Source organism: Amphiprion ocellaris, chromosome 17 (assembly GCF_022539595.1).
Source record: "Amphiprion ocellaris isolate individual 3 ecotype Okinawa chromosome 17, ASM2253959v1, whole genome shotgun sequence".
In the NCBI taxonomy this organism is placed as follows: Eukaryota; Metazoa; Chordata; class Actinopteri; family Pomacentridae; genus Amphiprion; species Amphiprion ocellaris.
Window position 1 is genome coordinate 2,764,186 of NC_072782.1, and position 15,713 is coordinate 2,779,898.

General features: G+C 38.9%; 3 protein-coding genes across 9 annotated transcripts in view; 1 reads left to right on the plus strand and 2 right to left on the minus strand.

The window, feature by feature from the left end:
- Positions 1-992: 992 nt before the first annotated feature.
- Positions 993-3,933, plus strand: LOC111565733 (nodal homolog 2-A-like). Its single transcript, XM_035946282.2, has 3 exons — positions 993-1,310; positions 2,586-3,292; positions 3,557-3,933. Exons 1-3 carry the CDS (start codon positions 1,007-1,009, stop codon positions 3,707-3,709), a joined length of 1,164 nt encoding a protein of 387 aa, XP_035802175.2. The 5' UTR covers positions 993-1,006; the 3' UTR covers positions 3,710-3,933.
- A 1,057-nt stretch (positions 3,934-4,990) lies between these two features.
- On the minus strand, positions 4,991-9,881 carry LOC111565730 (eukaryotic translation initiation factor 4E-binding protein 1-like). Its single transcript, XM_023265941.3, has 3 exons — positions 9,582-9,881; positions 5,954-6,136; positions 4,991-5,315 (listed from the first exon to the last, which is right to left on the minus strand). Exons 1-3 carry the CDS (start codon positions 9,715-9,717, stop codon positions 5,284-5,286), a joined length of 351 nt encoding a protein of 116 aa, XP_023121709.2. The 5' UTR covers positions 9,718-9,881; the 3' UTR covers positions 4,991-5,283.
- A 1,036-nt stretch (positions 9,882-10,917) lies between these two features.
- Positions 10,918-15,713, minus strand: part of LOC111565724 (ankyrin-1-like) — a 132,200-nt gene continuing 127,404 nt past the window's right edge. For all 7 annotated transcript variants that reach the window (XM_055019066.1, XM_055019065.1, XM_055019064.1 and 4 more), the window contains one exon: positions 10,918-15,683. Coding sequence is in view for 2 of the 7 variants with exons in the window: in XM_055019065.1 (XP_054875040.1) it covers positions 15,621-15,683 (63 nt within the window). In the remaining 5 variants the exon portion in view is untranslated. The remainder of the gene's footprint in view (positions 15,684-15,713) is intronic.

The following is a 15,713-nucleotide window of genomic DNA, read 5'->3' on the forward strand; positions in this document are numbered from 1 at the left end:
TTAAAAAACTATTTACTGTTATTTTACAGATTTTCACAGTTCTGGTAAATTAAAGATAAAACTTTGTATCAATTTATATATGAACTACAAATAAAAATAACAGGTCAAAACTGTAAATAATGCCCACATCACAAATTTGTATGTTTGCAAATAATAATTAGCATTATTTTTTTTAAAAACTTTTATGCTTTACTGTAGAATAATACTATTTGAAAGAAAACATATGTATATTAAGGATGGAAAATGATAAATAATGTCAGTTACTTTACAGATTTGATCAGTTTTCTTAAATTAGGGATAGTATCTGGTAAAATCACATAAAAAAGCAATGAATTTACAACACTGAAAAACAAACATCAAACACAGGACAAAAGTCTACACAGCTTTCACATTTGTTCATTCACAATCTGTGGTATAAAATTATAAACTGAACTTAAATCAGCTAAAACAGACAAACAGATGTCTGGTGTTATTTTCAGAACATATTCCAACGTTTTTAACACTTTATTTAGCACTCTTGCTGTCAGATTTTCACCGTTTTAAAATAGATTTTTATTTATTTTTTAACATTGTAGAAGTCTGTGATTATTGTTGCAGTTGTTTCCTGATGTATATTGACCTTAACTTGCCCGTATTTTTCCATGACTCCTCTAAAGCCTTCAACCTCAGCTCCAGAGAGTGACTCTGATTAACTCTCGTGTTTTCTCCTCATTAATCACAGCGCGGTTGTGCTCCTCTCCTAATCTCCTTAACTAACATTAGTGCTTCTTATCAAAGGGATCTCTAATATACAAACAACAGCCATCAGAGTGACAGTTTTCCTCTACAAAGTCTCGTTAGTTTCGGTACATAACGACCTTCACTTTAAAGTCCGGTGGATCAAACGCGCCATTCAATCATCTGACGTCTTCAAAGGAGAGCGGAGGGAGTATAAATCCAAGCCTCATCATCTCAAATCTTGTTTTCGGATTTGCCTCCAGAAACGACAGCATCACTCTTTGGAATAATGAAGGGCCTAGCCGTGGATTTGGTGTTCCTCCTCCTCCTGTTGGATTTGGTTCTGGTTGAGCCCTTCTTTGGAATGCGTCCTGACGCGCTGCTCCGGACCAGCGCTCGGTCCAGCGGCTCCAGACGCACCGTGAGGCGGCAGAAGGGCGGCAGGCTGCCCCTCTACATGATGCAGCTCTACCGGACCATGCTGACCGAGGACCGGGTCAGGACTCCGGCTGTGGACTTGAGCCAGACCGAGGCAGAGGAGGACATCCCCGGACTGCAGGACTCCGACTCTGTGACCAGCCTGGTAGCCAAGAGTGAGTATCCAACATGAGGAAAACCGTTTCTATGAGCTGTATGTTGTTCTTTAGAAACATGGAGGAGAATTTAGAACGATCCCAGTCAGTTTTAAATCAGAAAAATGTCCAAAGAACTTAAGTAAATGTTTCACATGACAGTAAGTCCATTTATAAGCAAAAACTATTATATTTCGTTGGCACACACACTGTAAAAAAGAAGTTATGTGATCGCCAGAATGCTGTCCTAAGATTTTCTTCATTTAAGGTAAAGAAAATTATTGACATCGTTGATTTTACGGTGAAAAAAGTGCTTTTTTTCATATTTTACTGTAAAAAAAGTTTTAGCCTTTAACTGTCTTAACTGTTTTAGAGTTTATAGAGTTTTACATAGTAAAAAATGTTTTATGATGAAAACCATGACGGTAAAAATCTGTAAACTCAAACAGTTTGATGCAGTTTATGTAGAACTGAATCACCATAAATAGGATAATCAGGAGAGAAGTGTGCTTTTTAGCTTTTTTTTCTCTTGAAAAAATACATTTACCAACTCCTGCACAGTTTTTAATGGAAAAATGCTGCAATATGTAGAACAATACTGTAATTTTTGCATCTAATTATTGAAAAGAATACAGTTTTTCCCAGTTCAATGTATATATTGTGCTGATAATGGAAACATGCTACAATATTTATAACAAGTAACATGACGTAAAAAATACAGTTTGTAGTGGTCAAACTGATGTACTTTTGTGTTCATAATGGACTTATGCTTTAATGTTTATGACAGCTTCAACCACAATTATTGCTAAAAATACATATATTTATGTGAAATTCACTAACTGTTGTGCTGATGATGGAAAAATGCTGTAATATTTATAATCGGTCACACAAACTTCATTTTATATGATATTTTTATTTAAATTTTCAAATATTTAAAGGTTAAAATAGTTTTTTTTTACAGTGAAACATGTAATGAAGCACATTTTTTAACCCTAAAATCAATAATATCAATACATTTCTTTACTGTAAATGTAGAAAATGTTTTACTGTAATTTTACCGTAGCATTCTGGCAACAACAGCTGCTGGAATTTTACCCTAAGAACAAGTTTGTTTTTTTTTTGTATTGTCATGGATTGACAGTTTTTCACCATAAAACTTAAAAAAAAATTTTACAGTGCAGTTTTATGATATATTTGTCTCCTCATCATGTTTTACAAATTCAGATGACACGTGTGCATCCCTTTCTTGCAGAATCCGTTCATAATACGAACCCATTTCCTCTTATTTCTTACCAGGCTGCCATCAGGTCGGTAAGAAGTGGTCCATCAGCTTCGACATGTCCTCCCTGTCTGCTAATGACAACGTCCAGCTGGCTGAGCTTCGCATCCGCCTTCCGGCCTTCACAGAGTCTTCCAGCGTCTCCGTGGACGTCTACCACTCCCACGAGCATCGCTGCCCCGGCTGCCCCGACAGCAGGCAGCTCCTGGGCCGCCTCAGTGCTCAGCCCAGCTCCATGGCGTCTCCGTTCTCCTGGAAGGTGTTCAACATGACGGAGATGCTCAGCGGCTGGCTGCAGCGGGGACACGGGAGCAGGAGGACGGAGCTGCAGGAGGACGAGGTGGAAGAGGAGGAGGGAATCCAGCACGCCACAGCTGACCGGGTCATGATGGTGGTGTTCTCCAGGCAGAGCAGTCAGAGGATGCTCATCCGTGTGGCAGAACGCTCCAAGTACGTCAGCATGGACAGGGAAAGAGGGACGACCAGCAGCAGCAGGGTGAGGAGAGGCAGGGAGAAGAGGCATCACCAGACCAGACAGAGGGAGGCCGAGGAGGAGCACAACGGTCCTGTCTGCAGGAAGATGGACATGTGGGTGGACTTTGAGAAGCTTGGCTGGACTGAGTGGATCGTTTTCCCCAAACGGTACAACGCTTATCGGTGCCAGGGGAGCTGCCCGACGCCGGTGGACGAGACCTTCAGCCCCACGAACCACGCATACATGCAGGTAAGACTGAAACCAGTCAGCATACATGTCACAGTTTAGAGCAGGGGTGTTCAACATGCAGCCCGCGGGCCCAAAGCGGCCCTCCAGAGGGTCCAATCCGGCCCTCAAAGTGTAAAAATTTACTGGTCTGGCCCTCTTAAGATCAAATTGGGCTGAATGTGGAACCTAAATTAAAATGAGTTTGATACCCCTGGTTTAGACCTGTTTAGACCTTTAAATAGATCTATTCTAATCAACTACCTTCTCTTTTTTTTCTCTCTCCAGAGTCTGTTGCAGCTTCACCACCCCAGCAAGGCTCCATGTCTGTCCTGTGTGCCGACCCGCCTTTCACCGCTCTCCATGCTCTACTATGAGAATGGGAAGATGGTGATGAGGCACCATGAGAACATGCTGGTGGAGGAGTGTGGCTGCCAGTAAGGAGATGATCTGCAAGCCTCATAGAAAGGCTGGAAAAACGTAAGACTTAAAGCCTCTGAGCTGTACAGGCCCTAAGGGGAGGCACAAAGTGGATGTTTGTCCACAGGCACTTTAAAGACGAGACAGAAACTCAAGTACTGCACATCCTGGACACCGCTCACTAAATTATAGAAAATAAAGTGATAAGTTATTATTTGTAGGAGATCAGGTGGATGTAATTTGTGCTGTTTAACTGCATTACCTGGAGCACTAAAGAAGGTTCAAACTCTTGTTGTTCTGCTTGAATTTTTAATGACACTCAAAAGACTAATGTCAGAATGTTGTAAGCGCTTTGACTTTATTGAAAAGTTTGGGTCACATTGACCCATTTGTTTGCTCTGTACAAATATACAATAAATTATTTCTTGCCTTGAACAAAGCATTCTGTTGTTTTAATAGCAAGCTGAAAATAAGCCAGTTTTGATCAAACTGGCCTTGTAGCACATTGTCTACCTTACAATGATGGAAAAGAGGCATCGTTTATGTTTTGACAAAGTATATTTAATGAGTTATTGATGCCGGAAGTCTGAATCTGTGAATATCTTTCCAACTTTACTGAACCGTGGCCTCGAGGAGCCGTGATGGGTGTCCTTTATTTTCATTTCTGAAAGATGGCAACCCTATTTCTGGGTCACTGTCAGAGTGCTCAAAAACAGCTGAATGGGATGCAGCCATTGTTAGCTTAATTTCACTGCCGTTAAACCGGCTTCTGAAGACTAGGACATGGGCTTTACTAAGCTAGTTCCCCTCAAGTTTACAAAGTGGAATAACATATAAAAGCTATTTCTTTCACTTTTATGCCATCCGACTTTACTAATATGATTCAACTACTTTGGTTTTCGTCAAAAAACATCATTTAAAAGCCCTCTTTGTAGCTCATTTTACTCAGCACACAGGCTAAAGTTAGCTAGCTGCTAGAAACTGGAGCTTTTAGCAGCAAACAAAGAAACTCCAGCTAAAAGTAGAGTGAAAACGACACTTAACCACATCAGGTGGTCAGAAACAAAGACTGAAAATGTTTGACAGCCTTCCTCTCTGTGTATTTTATGTGTAATCACCAACAGTTTGCTCATAAATTAACTTTATTACAGTATTTGAAAAATGACGTCAGTGTTTATAGCTTGTGTCTGCTGCCACCCAGCGGCCAGAGTCAGTTACTGCATATTTTAATTTCAATAAACACACACATCAATATCTTTTTTTTAAGGAATTCGTCCCAAAAAAGTAATAAAATGAGTCAAATCACACAAAATATTAATTATTTAATTTTAACAAAACCTTGACATGCTTGTCAAACAGATCATAACAAAGTCAAATGCCATCAAAGTGAAGAACCAGTGTTGTATGAGACTACAACATTTTGACACGTATTAGGCATTAAAAAAACATCTGGTTTTCAGAACAAATCTGAAAGCAGATTACACAGATAAGAGAGACTAGGCTTCTCATGTTAAAAGTTTTTTTTATCTCAGTAAATAAAAACTAACTACTTTGTTTTTTTGTTTGTTCTATTAAATCCATACAGCAGTCTCTCTTCAGATGTCCATTTCAAACTGGGAATCTTCACCTGCAAAAGAACAAAACATTGCAGATACACAATTATAAAAGCACACAAAAGGTTGTGATTCATCTCTATTTTACACTTTAACCCTCCTGTTGTCCTCATTTACAGGCACCAAAAAAATATTGTTTCCTTGTCTGAAAAAAATCCAAACATTCAGCAAAAAAAATTCCCCAAATTTCCGAAAATTTGCAAAAGCTTCAGGAAGAAAATTCCAATAATTCCTTAAAAGTTTCTCTGAAAAGTTTCATTTAAAAAAAAATCCTCCAAATTTGGCAAGCAAATTCTTGTAAATATTTTCAAAAAGTGAGTAAAAATCTTCCAAAAAGTCTTAAAAATATCTAAAGTGATTACATATATATCAGTAAAACTTCTAATATTTTCTTTAAGAACTTACAAAAAAAAAATCAACCAAAATCCAGTGAAATTCGCTGGATTTTGGTTGATTTTTTTGTGAATGTTCTTAAACAGTTTTAACATTTCTTTTTTTCCATCAAAAAATGTTCCAAGATTTCCCAAAATGTTGAAAATGTGGACATCAAAAGTTTCACTGTGAAAATATGTTTTTTTCCACATTTTCAAACTTTAAACCGGGTCTATGTGACCCGCAGGACGACATGAGGGTGAAACAGACAGATGTTCACCTGCGCTCTCGCTGTGGTTGCTGTTGTTGCTGGGCGTCTGTTCCGGCTGGTTCCTGCTGCTGGGGGAGTCGGGTTTGAGCGGCCTGGTGACTCCTGGGATGTCCGGCAGGTTGGGAGGCGTACGAGTCAGAGGAGACGTCCGACACTGCAGGAGGAACTTCCTGTCGTAGATGATTCTGGTACCTGTAGCAGCGAAAGAACCAAACCTGTCAGTATTTTGCAGCGCCAGATGTCAAACCGTCCAATTAAGTAAACCGTGTTTGACAACGCGCTGCACAGTAGTAGTTAGCACTGTTACACAAAACATGCATAATTGTCACTAAATGATGAAAAATATCACTGAACAATGCAAAAATGGCCCAAAAAGAAGCAAAAATTACCAAAAAATATGCAAAAATTGCCCTAAAAGATGGAAAAATGTAAAGATATAAAAATGACACTAAACAAACAAAAATATCACTGAAACATACACGAGGGTTAAGGGTGCTGCTGGCCTCAGCTTTACCCGGTAACAAGGGGTGTCACCGTCTATGATTAACCTTTCATCAGTGTCCACAAAGACTTAACGAAAAAGGACAGAAAAGCTCTGAGCTGGCGTTCTGTTGCTCCATGAACAAACTGAAATCTCACTTCCGTAGTTGAAATATTGTGTTTTGAAAGTTAGGCCCGTTGTGTCTCGTGTTCTCTGCCCTCACATCTCATTCAGCTGCCTTTCCCGCGAGTCTCTCGTCTCATAAATGAACTCCACCGTCTCAGACTGCAGCTGTCGGCTGGAGTCAGCTATCTCAACACATTTTTTTAGCGTCCTTGTTCTGTTCTGCAGCCTCAGTGGGTTTAGTGTAGCGGCACATGAAGCAGTTCTTCAGCTGCTGCAGGTTCTGGTTGGAGTGAATGTATTGAAACCTATTATATTCCAACTACACTCCAGGACGGTGGAGTTGGAGTCTGTTCACTTTTCAAAGGACCGTCAGTAGCAGTAACCTGGTCAGACTGCAGATGAGGAAACTCCAGAGCAGATCTGGACGCCTTACGGCTGATCTTTGACTGGTAAATTAAAAGCCAATGCAAACATATATCATGTTATTTCCACCACAGATATTCAACCTCTCACTGAACAACAACAATAAAAAGAACTGAAGAAATGCAAACAAACGAAGCTGGATGCATTTAAATAGTTGTCACTGTATTGTTTCATTTACTGTTTTAATTGAGATATATATGGAGCTCATTCTGGACTCATTTTCTATAATTATGGATCATTTTCAAGTCATTTTGGACAATTTTCTTGTCATTTTCAACACATTTTATGTCAGTTTGGATCTTTTCTCGTTATTTTGGATCATTTTTGTGTCTTTGGGATAATTTTCAAGTCATTTAGGACAAATTTCATGTCATTCTGGACTAATTTTCTGTAATTGAACTGAACTGAAATATTCACATATAGCCCCCATAAACATCTAGATGTATAAAAAAAATCTGCCAATTTTGATGTTAACCTTGTATCTAGATAAAACATATTAAACATAAAATATGACACTTGTGTAACTGCGTATAAAGGATGCAGTAAATGTTTTCTTCCTCTGTGTGTCTTTCCTGTATACATGCCCTTACATGCCCGTGACCAATACCCTAGTTTTTCTCTCACCCTATCAGTGACGTTAACACACCTTCACTGACCTAATTCAGTTTATCTGTTTAAACTGTCCCACCTGCTGACATTACAGAACACAGTATCAGTTCTAGTGGACATGTGCATCTGCTTCAGCTTTCTCACAGCCAGCGAAGGGAAACAGTTTCTGCACTTTTATCAACAAGCTGGCAGCTTCCCAAGGCCCCGGCTCGTCAGCTTTGGAGCAAAAATACTGAAGAAATGGGCCAAACTGAGCACTAACAGAGTGCATATATAATATATTTTCTATCTTTTATGCATTTCTTCCCCATGATTAATCCTCGTGTCGTCCTGCTGGTCAAAATTGACCCATTTTAAAGTTTGAAAATGTGGAAAAAAAAATATTTTCACAGTGAAACTTCTGATGTCCACATTTTCAACATTTTTGGGAAATATTTGAACATTTTTTGGTGGGAAAAAAAGAAATGTTAAAATGTTTCTTAAGAACATTCACAAAAAAATCAACCAAAATCCAGCAAAATTCGCTGGATTTTGGTTGATTTTTTTTGAGAATGTTCTTAAAGAAAATATTAGAAGTTTTACTGATATATGTAATCATTTTTGTTCGTACTTATCCACGGTTTCTTTTTAACTTATTATGTATGAAAGTGTGTGGTGTTGACTGTTATGAAGCTGCTGTGGCACTGTAAAGGATTATTAAAGGACCTATCCTATCGTGTTTTAAATCCACAGAAGATATATGTTGCTTTTATGAGGTGTAAATAATCAGTGCTCAGCTTTAACAGAACCAGTGTGATCCAAAGTCTAGTAAACATGTTGCTGCTGCTCAACAACGGCCTGCTGTAAGAACACGACTATAAATAGGACGTGACTGAGTACGGTCAGTAACATACAGCAACACACTGAATCTACTGTTCAGAAATGACTGAATCCAAAACAGATAATCATAAAAACAACACCTCTGCACCATAACACAGAGTCTGATTCTTTAAAGCAGAGAGGAGAAGATTAAATTGACACGTGTGGATATGAAGTGTGCAGCTGATGAGTTCCCTTTTACTTCTGGTGGTCTTTAGCCTTCAGTCAAACATTAACCGGAGCGTGGATCAGACCTCCAGCTTAGAATGTTTCTTTTACCATGAACTGTTTTCAAGGCTGGATTTCACACATCACCAACATCTGGTCTTAAAACTGTGAAAATGCCAGTTAAAGTTGAAGTAATGATGCTTAGAAATGTAGTCCTGGTTGACCTGGTGACACCTGGAGCAACTAAATAATGCAGTTTATTCATATTTACATTCAAAATGACAGTAATTTATTAACTTCAGCGTTTATCCTCACATTAATGCACTGTATAAAATGTAATTATATCCTCCCTTAAGCACCAATTTAAATCTGTTCTTTTTAATTTAACCCTCATGTCGTCCTGCAGATCAAAACTGACCCAATTTAAAGTTTGAAAATGTGGGAAAAAATTATTTTCACAGTGAAACTTCTGATGTCCACATCTTCAACATTTTTGGGAAAGCTTTGAACATTTTTCGGTGGAAAAAAGAAATATTAAAAATGTTTCTTAAGAACAGCAAATTTCACTGGATTTTGGTAGATTTTTATGTGAATGTTCTTAAAGAAAATATTAGAAGTTTAACTGATATATATGGAATCACTTTAGATATTTTTAGGATTTTTTTTGGAAGATTTTTACTCATTTTTTGAAAATATTTACAAGAATTTTCTTGCCAAATTTGGGGGATTTTTTTAAAAATACAAATTTTAAGGGAAACTTTTAAGGAATTTTTGGAATTTTCTTCCTGAAGGTTTTGCTAATTTTCAGAAATTTGGGAAACTTTTTTGCTGAATTTTTGGATTTTTTTCAGACAAGGAAACCGTATGTATTGGTGCCCGTAAATGAGGGCAACAGGAGGGTTAATATTAATATTTCTGATCAGATAACGTCTTGTTAAATCTTAATTTCCTCCTGATCCTGCTCATCATTACCTCCCGGCGTGGTGCTGAACAGAGTCCCCCCGGGGGTCGTGGAGTAGTCCTGGGGCATGTGAGCCGCATCGTGGATGGCGACCCGTCTGACAGCGGGGATGTTCCGGCTCCTGGTGGTCTGTCCTCCCGCTGACATCTCTCTCAACCTCCGTAAGGACCGTTCGTGGTTCGGAAACGCCGCAGTCGAGGCGGAGAAAGCAGCTGGTAGCGTCGCTTCCAGCTGTGAGGAGGTTATAAAGCAGCAGGAGATACCCTGGTGGCTCCACGTGGTCTGAGCAAACCCAAAACAACCCGGGACTTCCGGCAAAACATCACGAGGAGCTGTGATTGGCTGAGAGCAGGGGGCGTCACAAGCGGCGGAAGTTGTAGTTTTCTAGGGTGAAACTCGGTCTAATAATTAAACCGTTTCAAGCATAAAAAAAGACAACATAAAGGTACTTATAAACATTTCAATAAATCAGTGCCAATGTTCTCTTTCAAAGTACAAACACTAAAAACACACATGCATTTGAACAACCGCAACAGGTTAAAAAAATAGTGTTTAACTACTAAATAATAAAAAATAAATAATACTAAATGATAAAAAAAATATGTTTAACTACTGGGTCAATCTATAATGGAGGGACTTTTGAAGTCCATGGGATATATCTCGCACACATTTTTATCAAAAGTAAAAAAAAACTAATGTTTTTATGTTCATTATGATCATGTCTTTACAAATTCCACAATTATTTATTATGGAAACAATTATTAATAAAAAATGACTGAATATCACTAAAATGTCAACTATGTTACAAAAAGTCCCGCAATTATATATTGACCCGTCCAGAATGACTTGAAAATGATCCATAATTACAGAAAATGAGTCCAGAATGACATGAAATGTGTGCTCAATGACTCGAAAATTATCCCAAAGACACAAAAGTGATCCAAAATGATGAGAAATGATCCAAGCTGACATAAAACTTGTTGAAAATGACAAGAAAATTGTCCAAAATGACTTGAAAATGATACATAATTACAGAAACTTTGTTCAGAATGACATGAAATTTGTCCTAAATGACTTGAAAAGTACCCAAATACACAATACAAAAACACAAAAATGATCCAAAATGACTCAAAAATTGTCCAGGTCAATATATAATTGAGGGACTTTTGAAGTCCATGGGATTTAAATGCAGGAGAAAACAGACACAGAAAGAAAACCACTGAGGAAATGTTCTATTAAATTACTGAACCAGTAAAACATGAAATGGCTTCAACACCTGACTTCACAACAGTCCACGAGGTAATATTATTACAGAGCAAATATGAAAAGGCTTCAGAAAACACGGCATTTATGTCACATGTTTATTAATTCTTGTAAATGGTTTGAGCTGGTGTACAGGGTAAGATGATCTATACATATCTTCATGTCAGAATGACTCTGATTGAAAGGCTTGTATACATATTCACGTTTGTTTATCCTCTCTCCAGGACAATACAAAAGAAAAGAAAACAAGTGGTCATAGCTACAAAGCCTCTACATTCCCCATGATGTGGGCGTTGACCTAGTCTAGATAATGCTTAAAGAACATCCATAACAACTCTATGAGGGTGCATAGCATTCTAATTAAATATATTTTGTCATATATTTATACATATATTTTCATAAAAACATCTTTTTTGTGCATGTGCGCAGTTGCATTCCTTAGGATAGAGTAATATGATATTGCGTTTACATTGTCATGTATCCATTCTAAAGGAGTATAGGTGATCTCTATTCTTCGCAACAGTTAAAATTTTACAATACTTTGTTTTTTAAATACATCGTCGCAGGTTACACGTCCTCTCAAGTCAAATGCTCTCTTCTAGCCTCTGATCCAATGAGGTTTTAGAACCAAGCATCATCATCATCATCATCATCATCATCATCATCATCATCACACACTCACACTTACACACTGTACACACACACACACACACACACACACATGGTGGAGGTGAATTCATCAGGATCACTGGCTGCTTTCATTCAGACAGAAAATCCAAAATCAGGTTCAACGGAACATAAAGCTATTAATTACATTTCATTTTTTTGTTTACATTTGATTATTTAACAAGGAAAGAACGACTAAAGTCAAAGTTATGATCCTTAAGATTTCACTCCTGGATGATTTGGTGATCAAGACTCCAAACTCTCCCAACAAGACAGAAAAACTTTCGACAACTTTTGTGTTACCAGTAAATTACCATCTACATCAGGGGTGTTCAACATGCGGCCCGTGGGCCAAAAGCGGTCCTCCAGAGGGTCCAATCTGGCCCTCAAAGTATAAAAATTACAGAGAAGACATTAACTGCAGATTGTAAATTAGTAAAACTATAAATTTTAAATAATTTCTAGATCATGACAAGTTGTTTAGATCATAAAGTAAAATACTAGATTGCTCATTGTTGTTTTGTCATTTTTTGTCTTATTTTTGTAATATTTTGTCTTGTTTTTGTCATTGTGCGTCTCATTTTTCTAATATTTTGTCTTGTTTTTCTTGTCTTTTGTCTGACTTGTTTTTGTTTTATTTTTGTCATTTTGTTTTGCTTTATTTGTTGTTTTGTGTACTGTTCGTATCGTCGTTTTTTTTTTTTGTCTTGCTTGTGTACTTTGTCCATTTTTTTCTTGTTTTGTTTCTTGCTTTTGTCATTTCAGGTCTCATTCGTGTCATTTTTTGTCTCATTTTTGTCATTGTCCATTTTTTTGTCCCTTTGTGACTTTTTTGTCCAATTTTTTGTCTGTTTTTTGTTGTTTCGTGTCTTTTGTCTTTTTTTGAGTCTCATTTTTGTAATATTTTGTCTTGTTTTTGTAGTTTTTTGTCTTTTTTGTCTGATTTGTCATTTTGATTTGAAATTGAATTAATTTTGCTTCATAAATTTCTGATTGCTCATAATGTTTTGTGAAAAAAAAAGAAAAATCCTCAAATGTGATATTTTCAGAATGTACTTTTTTGCACTAAAACAAAGGAAAAAAACTGAGTTGTTGTTATTTATAGGTTATCATGCGGTAATTTAACTGATCTGGATCACTTGAGATCATATTGTCCTGAATGTGGAACCTGAACTAAAATGAGTTTGACACCCCTGATCTACATGATGGTCTAAACGAGTTTTAAGCAGTTTTTTCAACACAAAACAAAAGCAACCATGTGTTTAAAGCTCACCCCAACGAACAGACTCGGCATTACTCCTGACTGACTGTTGGATAATGTGAAATGCGTGCATGCACCGACACACACACGAGTAATTTTCATTTTTTCACGCTACGTAATTTAAATCCCCACCACTACTACACAGACACACGATTACAGAATCTATGTGACGCTACATGATTGACCGGAAACAGCATCGAAATGAGGATTTACACAATGCAAATCTTAAGGATTGTAACTTCAACACAGGATTAAGGAATGCATTTTGTGGAAAATCCAGCCATTCCTTAACATAATGACCTACTTAAGTCATGGTGGGAGTCACACTCCTACATTATCCAAAAGCTGTGAAAGTTGAGTAAATACAGAGTGGGCATCTTGTGTGTCTTTTGGTAGGTGTTTTGATGCGTTTCTCAAATAAAACCCTGACACTAATTTATTGAACTGGTTTAGTCTTCACCAAAACCTGTCTGGTGTTAAAACTGAATTCAGACAAACACGACCCACAGAGAGGAGGCTGCAGGAGCCTCAACGCTCTCTTTGCTTTTTGGTCAATCAAATAACTAACCCACACATACACCCATTCTCACACACAACCCACACAGCTTCATACATTCACCAAAAAACAAACAAACAAAAAAACAATCCCACCCCAAACTGCCCCAAAGTTTTCCTCTGAAACACTCCCTTCGTGCACCGCGCTCGTCTTCCAGAGGAGGACTCGGAACTTAAAGACGAAAACATTTTGCTTCTGACGGAGCAGAACTGAAAACCTGAGTGGAGGAACAGTGGAAAACGTGATATGTTCAAAAACATGTGCTATATATCGGATGAGCTTCTCATGCACGGACTGGGCATGGAAAACATGTGCATTAGTGTGACGTCTAACTAAAGTGTTCGTTCATCCATTCGGTGTCTCAGTCATTCAGGCTACAGTAGCGTTTACAGTACTTATGAGATAAACGGTGAGTTGTGTGTGCTACCATGATTTAACCCCGTCGTAGCGCTGCCATCAGGTTTCTGCATAAAGAGGTGAGCGATGCCAGTGTGTGAAACATCAACAATGACAACTTAAAGTACTCAGAAATGAAGAGGAGTCGGGTGGATTCCACCTCACGGCAGCAGCAAACTCCTTAACGGGCATCAGAGAAATAAACGGACGTATCCTGGTTTAGGTTTTGCTACGTTAAGTGCTGAAACACAAACAACCCTCTGAGGCCTCCACAGTCCCAAACTGCTACAGCTGAGTCATCTGATCTGGCATCTTCTGACTCATTCGCTTCAAGGTCGACGGAAGCAGCTGCCAAACGCTGCTCGTCCAGACGGAGCTTCTGTGTTCACTGAGGAGTTCAGTCCTTTCACGTTCTCAGACACCTGAACCCTGGCTTCCATCTCTTGTTCTTGTATAGGAATATATAGGAATTATTGCTGTGGAAAACTATCGGACACTCTGACCAGGCAGGAAATATGGAACTGTGTGTGTTTCTGGATATGTGCTCTTCATGTAGAGGTGTGTGTGTGTGTGGCTTCGCTTGTAGTTTGTATGAACGTGTGTGTTGATAGTTCACGAGTCTGGGGTCCGTGTTGATAAGACAATCACAGTGCTACCTGCCTGTCCTCGCTGCACGCTTCCTTCACAATCACATAGAAAATCCTCACATGAATCAGATCATCTACGTCTTCTCCGCTCTCTAATGAATGACCCAAAGTTGGACAGTGAGGTGCTCCAGCCGTTGCAAGCAGAAAAGAGAGCACAAAAAGATCCAAACAGAACATTTCAAACACTGGATGGAGGATCTACAGGATGCTGCTGATGAGAGGCCTGTGATAGTACTGCATATGGACGGAGGCTACTGGTAGAAGTTGTGGATTGAGGAGGTGACGTACACTACTGGGAGAAACAATGGAAGAACGTAGAAAAGGTCACAAGAGAAGGAAAAAGTCAAGCTTTGCGCTGTAGAGCTGCTGCACAATGCAATCAAGCAATCAACCGTATTTCCAAAGAAAAAAATTCCCACCGTCTGAAAACATGTTTCCCCTGAAACCACGAGGAGGGGCAGAGGCTCGGCTCTCCACCGGAGTCAAACGAAGCTGAAAGTGGACGACTTCCAAAGAAACGGAAAAGCGAAAAGAAAGGAGACGTAGGCACACGCAGACACGAACTCACGAGCAGAGGGAGCTCATTCCAGCGCTGAGCACGCCGTGACATCACAGGGACAAGAAGCCAATCATGGGGCAGGGCTCAGCGCCAAGCCGGAAGCAAGAAACACATGCGGTAGAGAAGAATACACGCACACATACACACACCGACACATGTCCACGTAGCATAGAGTGCATATATCACACTGAGAATAGGAGGGGAAGGGAGGCTCAGCAGAGGCAGAGCTGTACACAACCATCCATTCAGAGACTTCTGTTGGCTGTAGTGTTTTTGGACTCAACTCGCCGACACAAACCGCTCCAGTTGGGGAGAAAAGGTCCTTAAAGAGGCCCGTGGCCCACGTATGGGCCAGCCCCGTACCTCGTACCCCTTCAGCTTGTAGATAATGACAGTTCAAAAGGTCAAAGGGCATGCACCAGCAGTCATCATGCGATTACAGTTCACAGGAAGCACTTTGTTGCTTTTTTCTTCGTTGTTTTACTAACATTTATGTTTTTTATAAAAAGAAAAGAACCGTCATGCCTTAGTCTAGTTGATATTTTTCTTTACAAAGATTATAAAACTACAAGTTGAACTCTTTTTTGTTTTTTTTCTCCTCTTCTTTTGTTTTGTGGTGCTCCATGGTCACAGGTTGAGGATGATTCTGTTTGTCATTTTAGAGTTTGCACATCTTTGTCCTTGTCTTTTTCCGCTCCCTGCTCATTTTCCTCTGCGGTCTGGTCGTGTTTTTGTGGAGGATGGTTTGGCAGTGGCTTTCCGGTCCTAGAAAGCAGAGACATAACCATGAACACA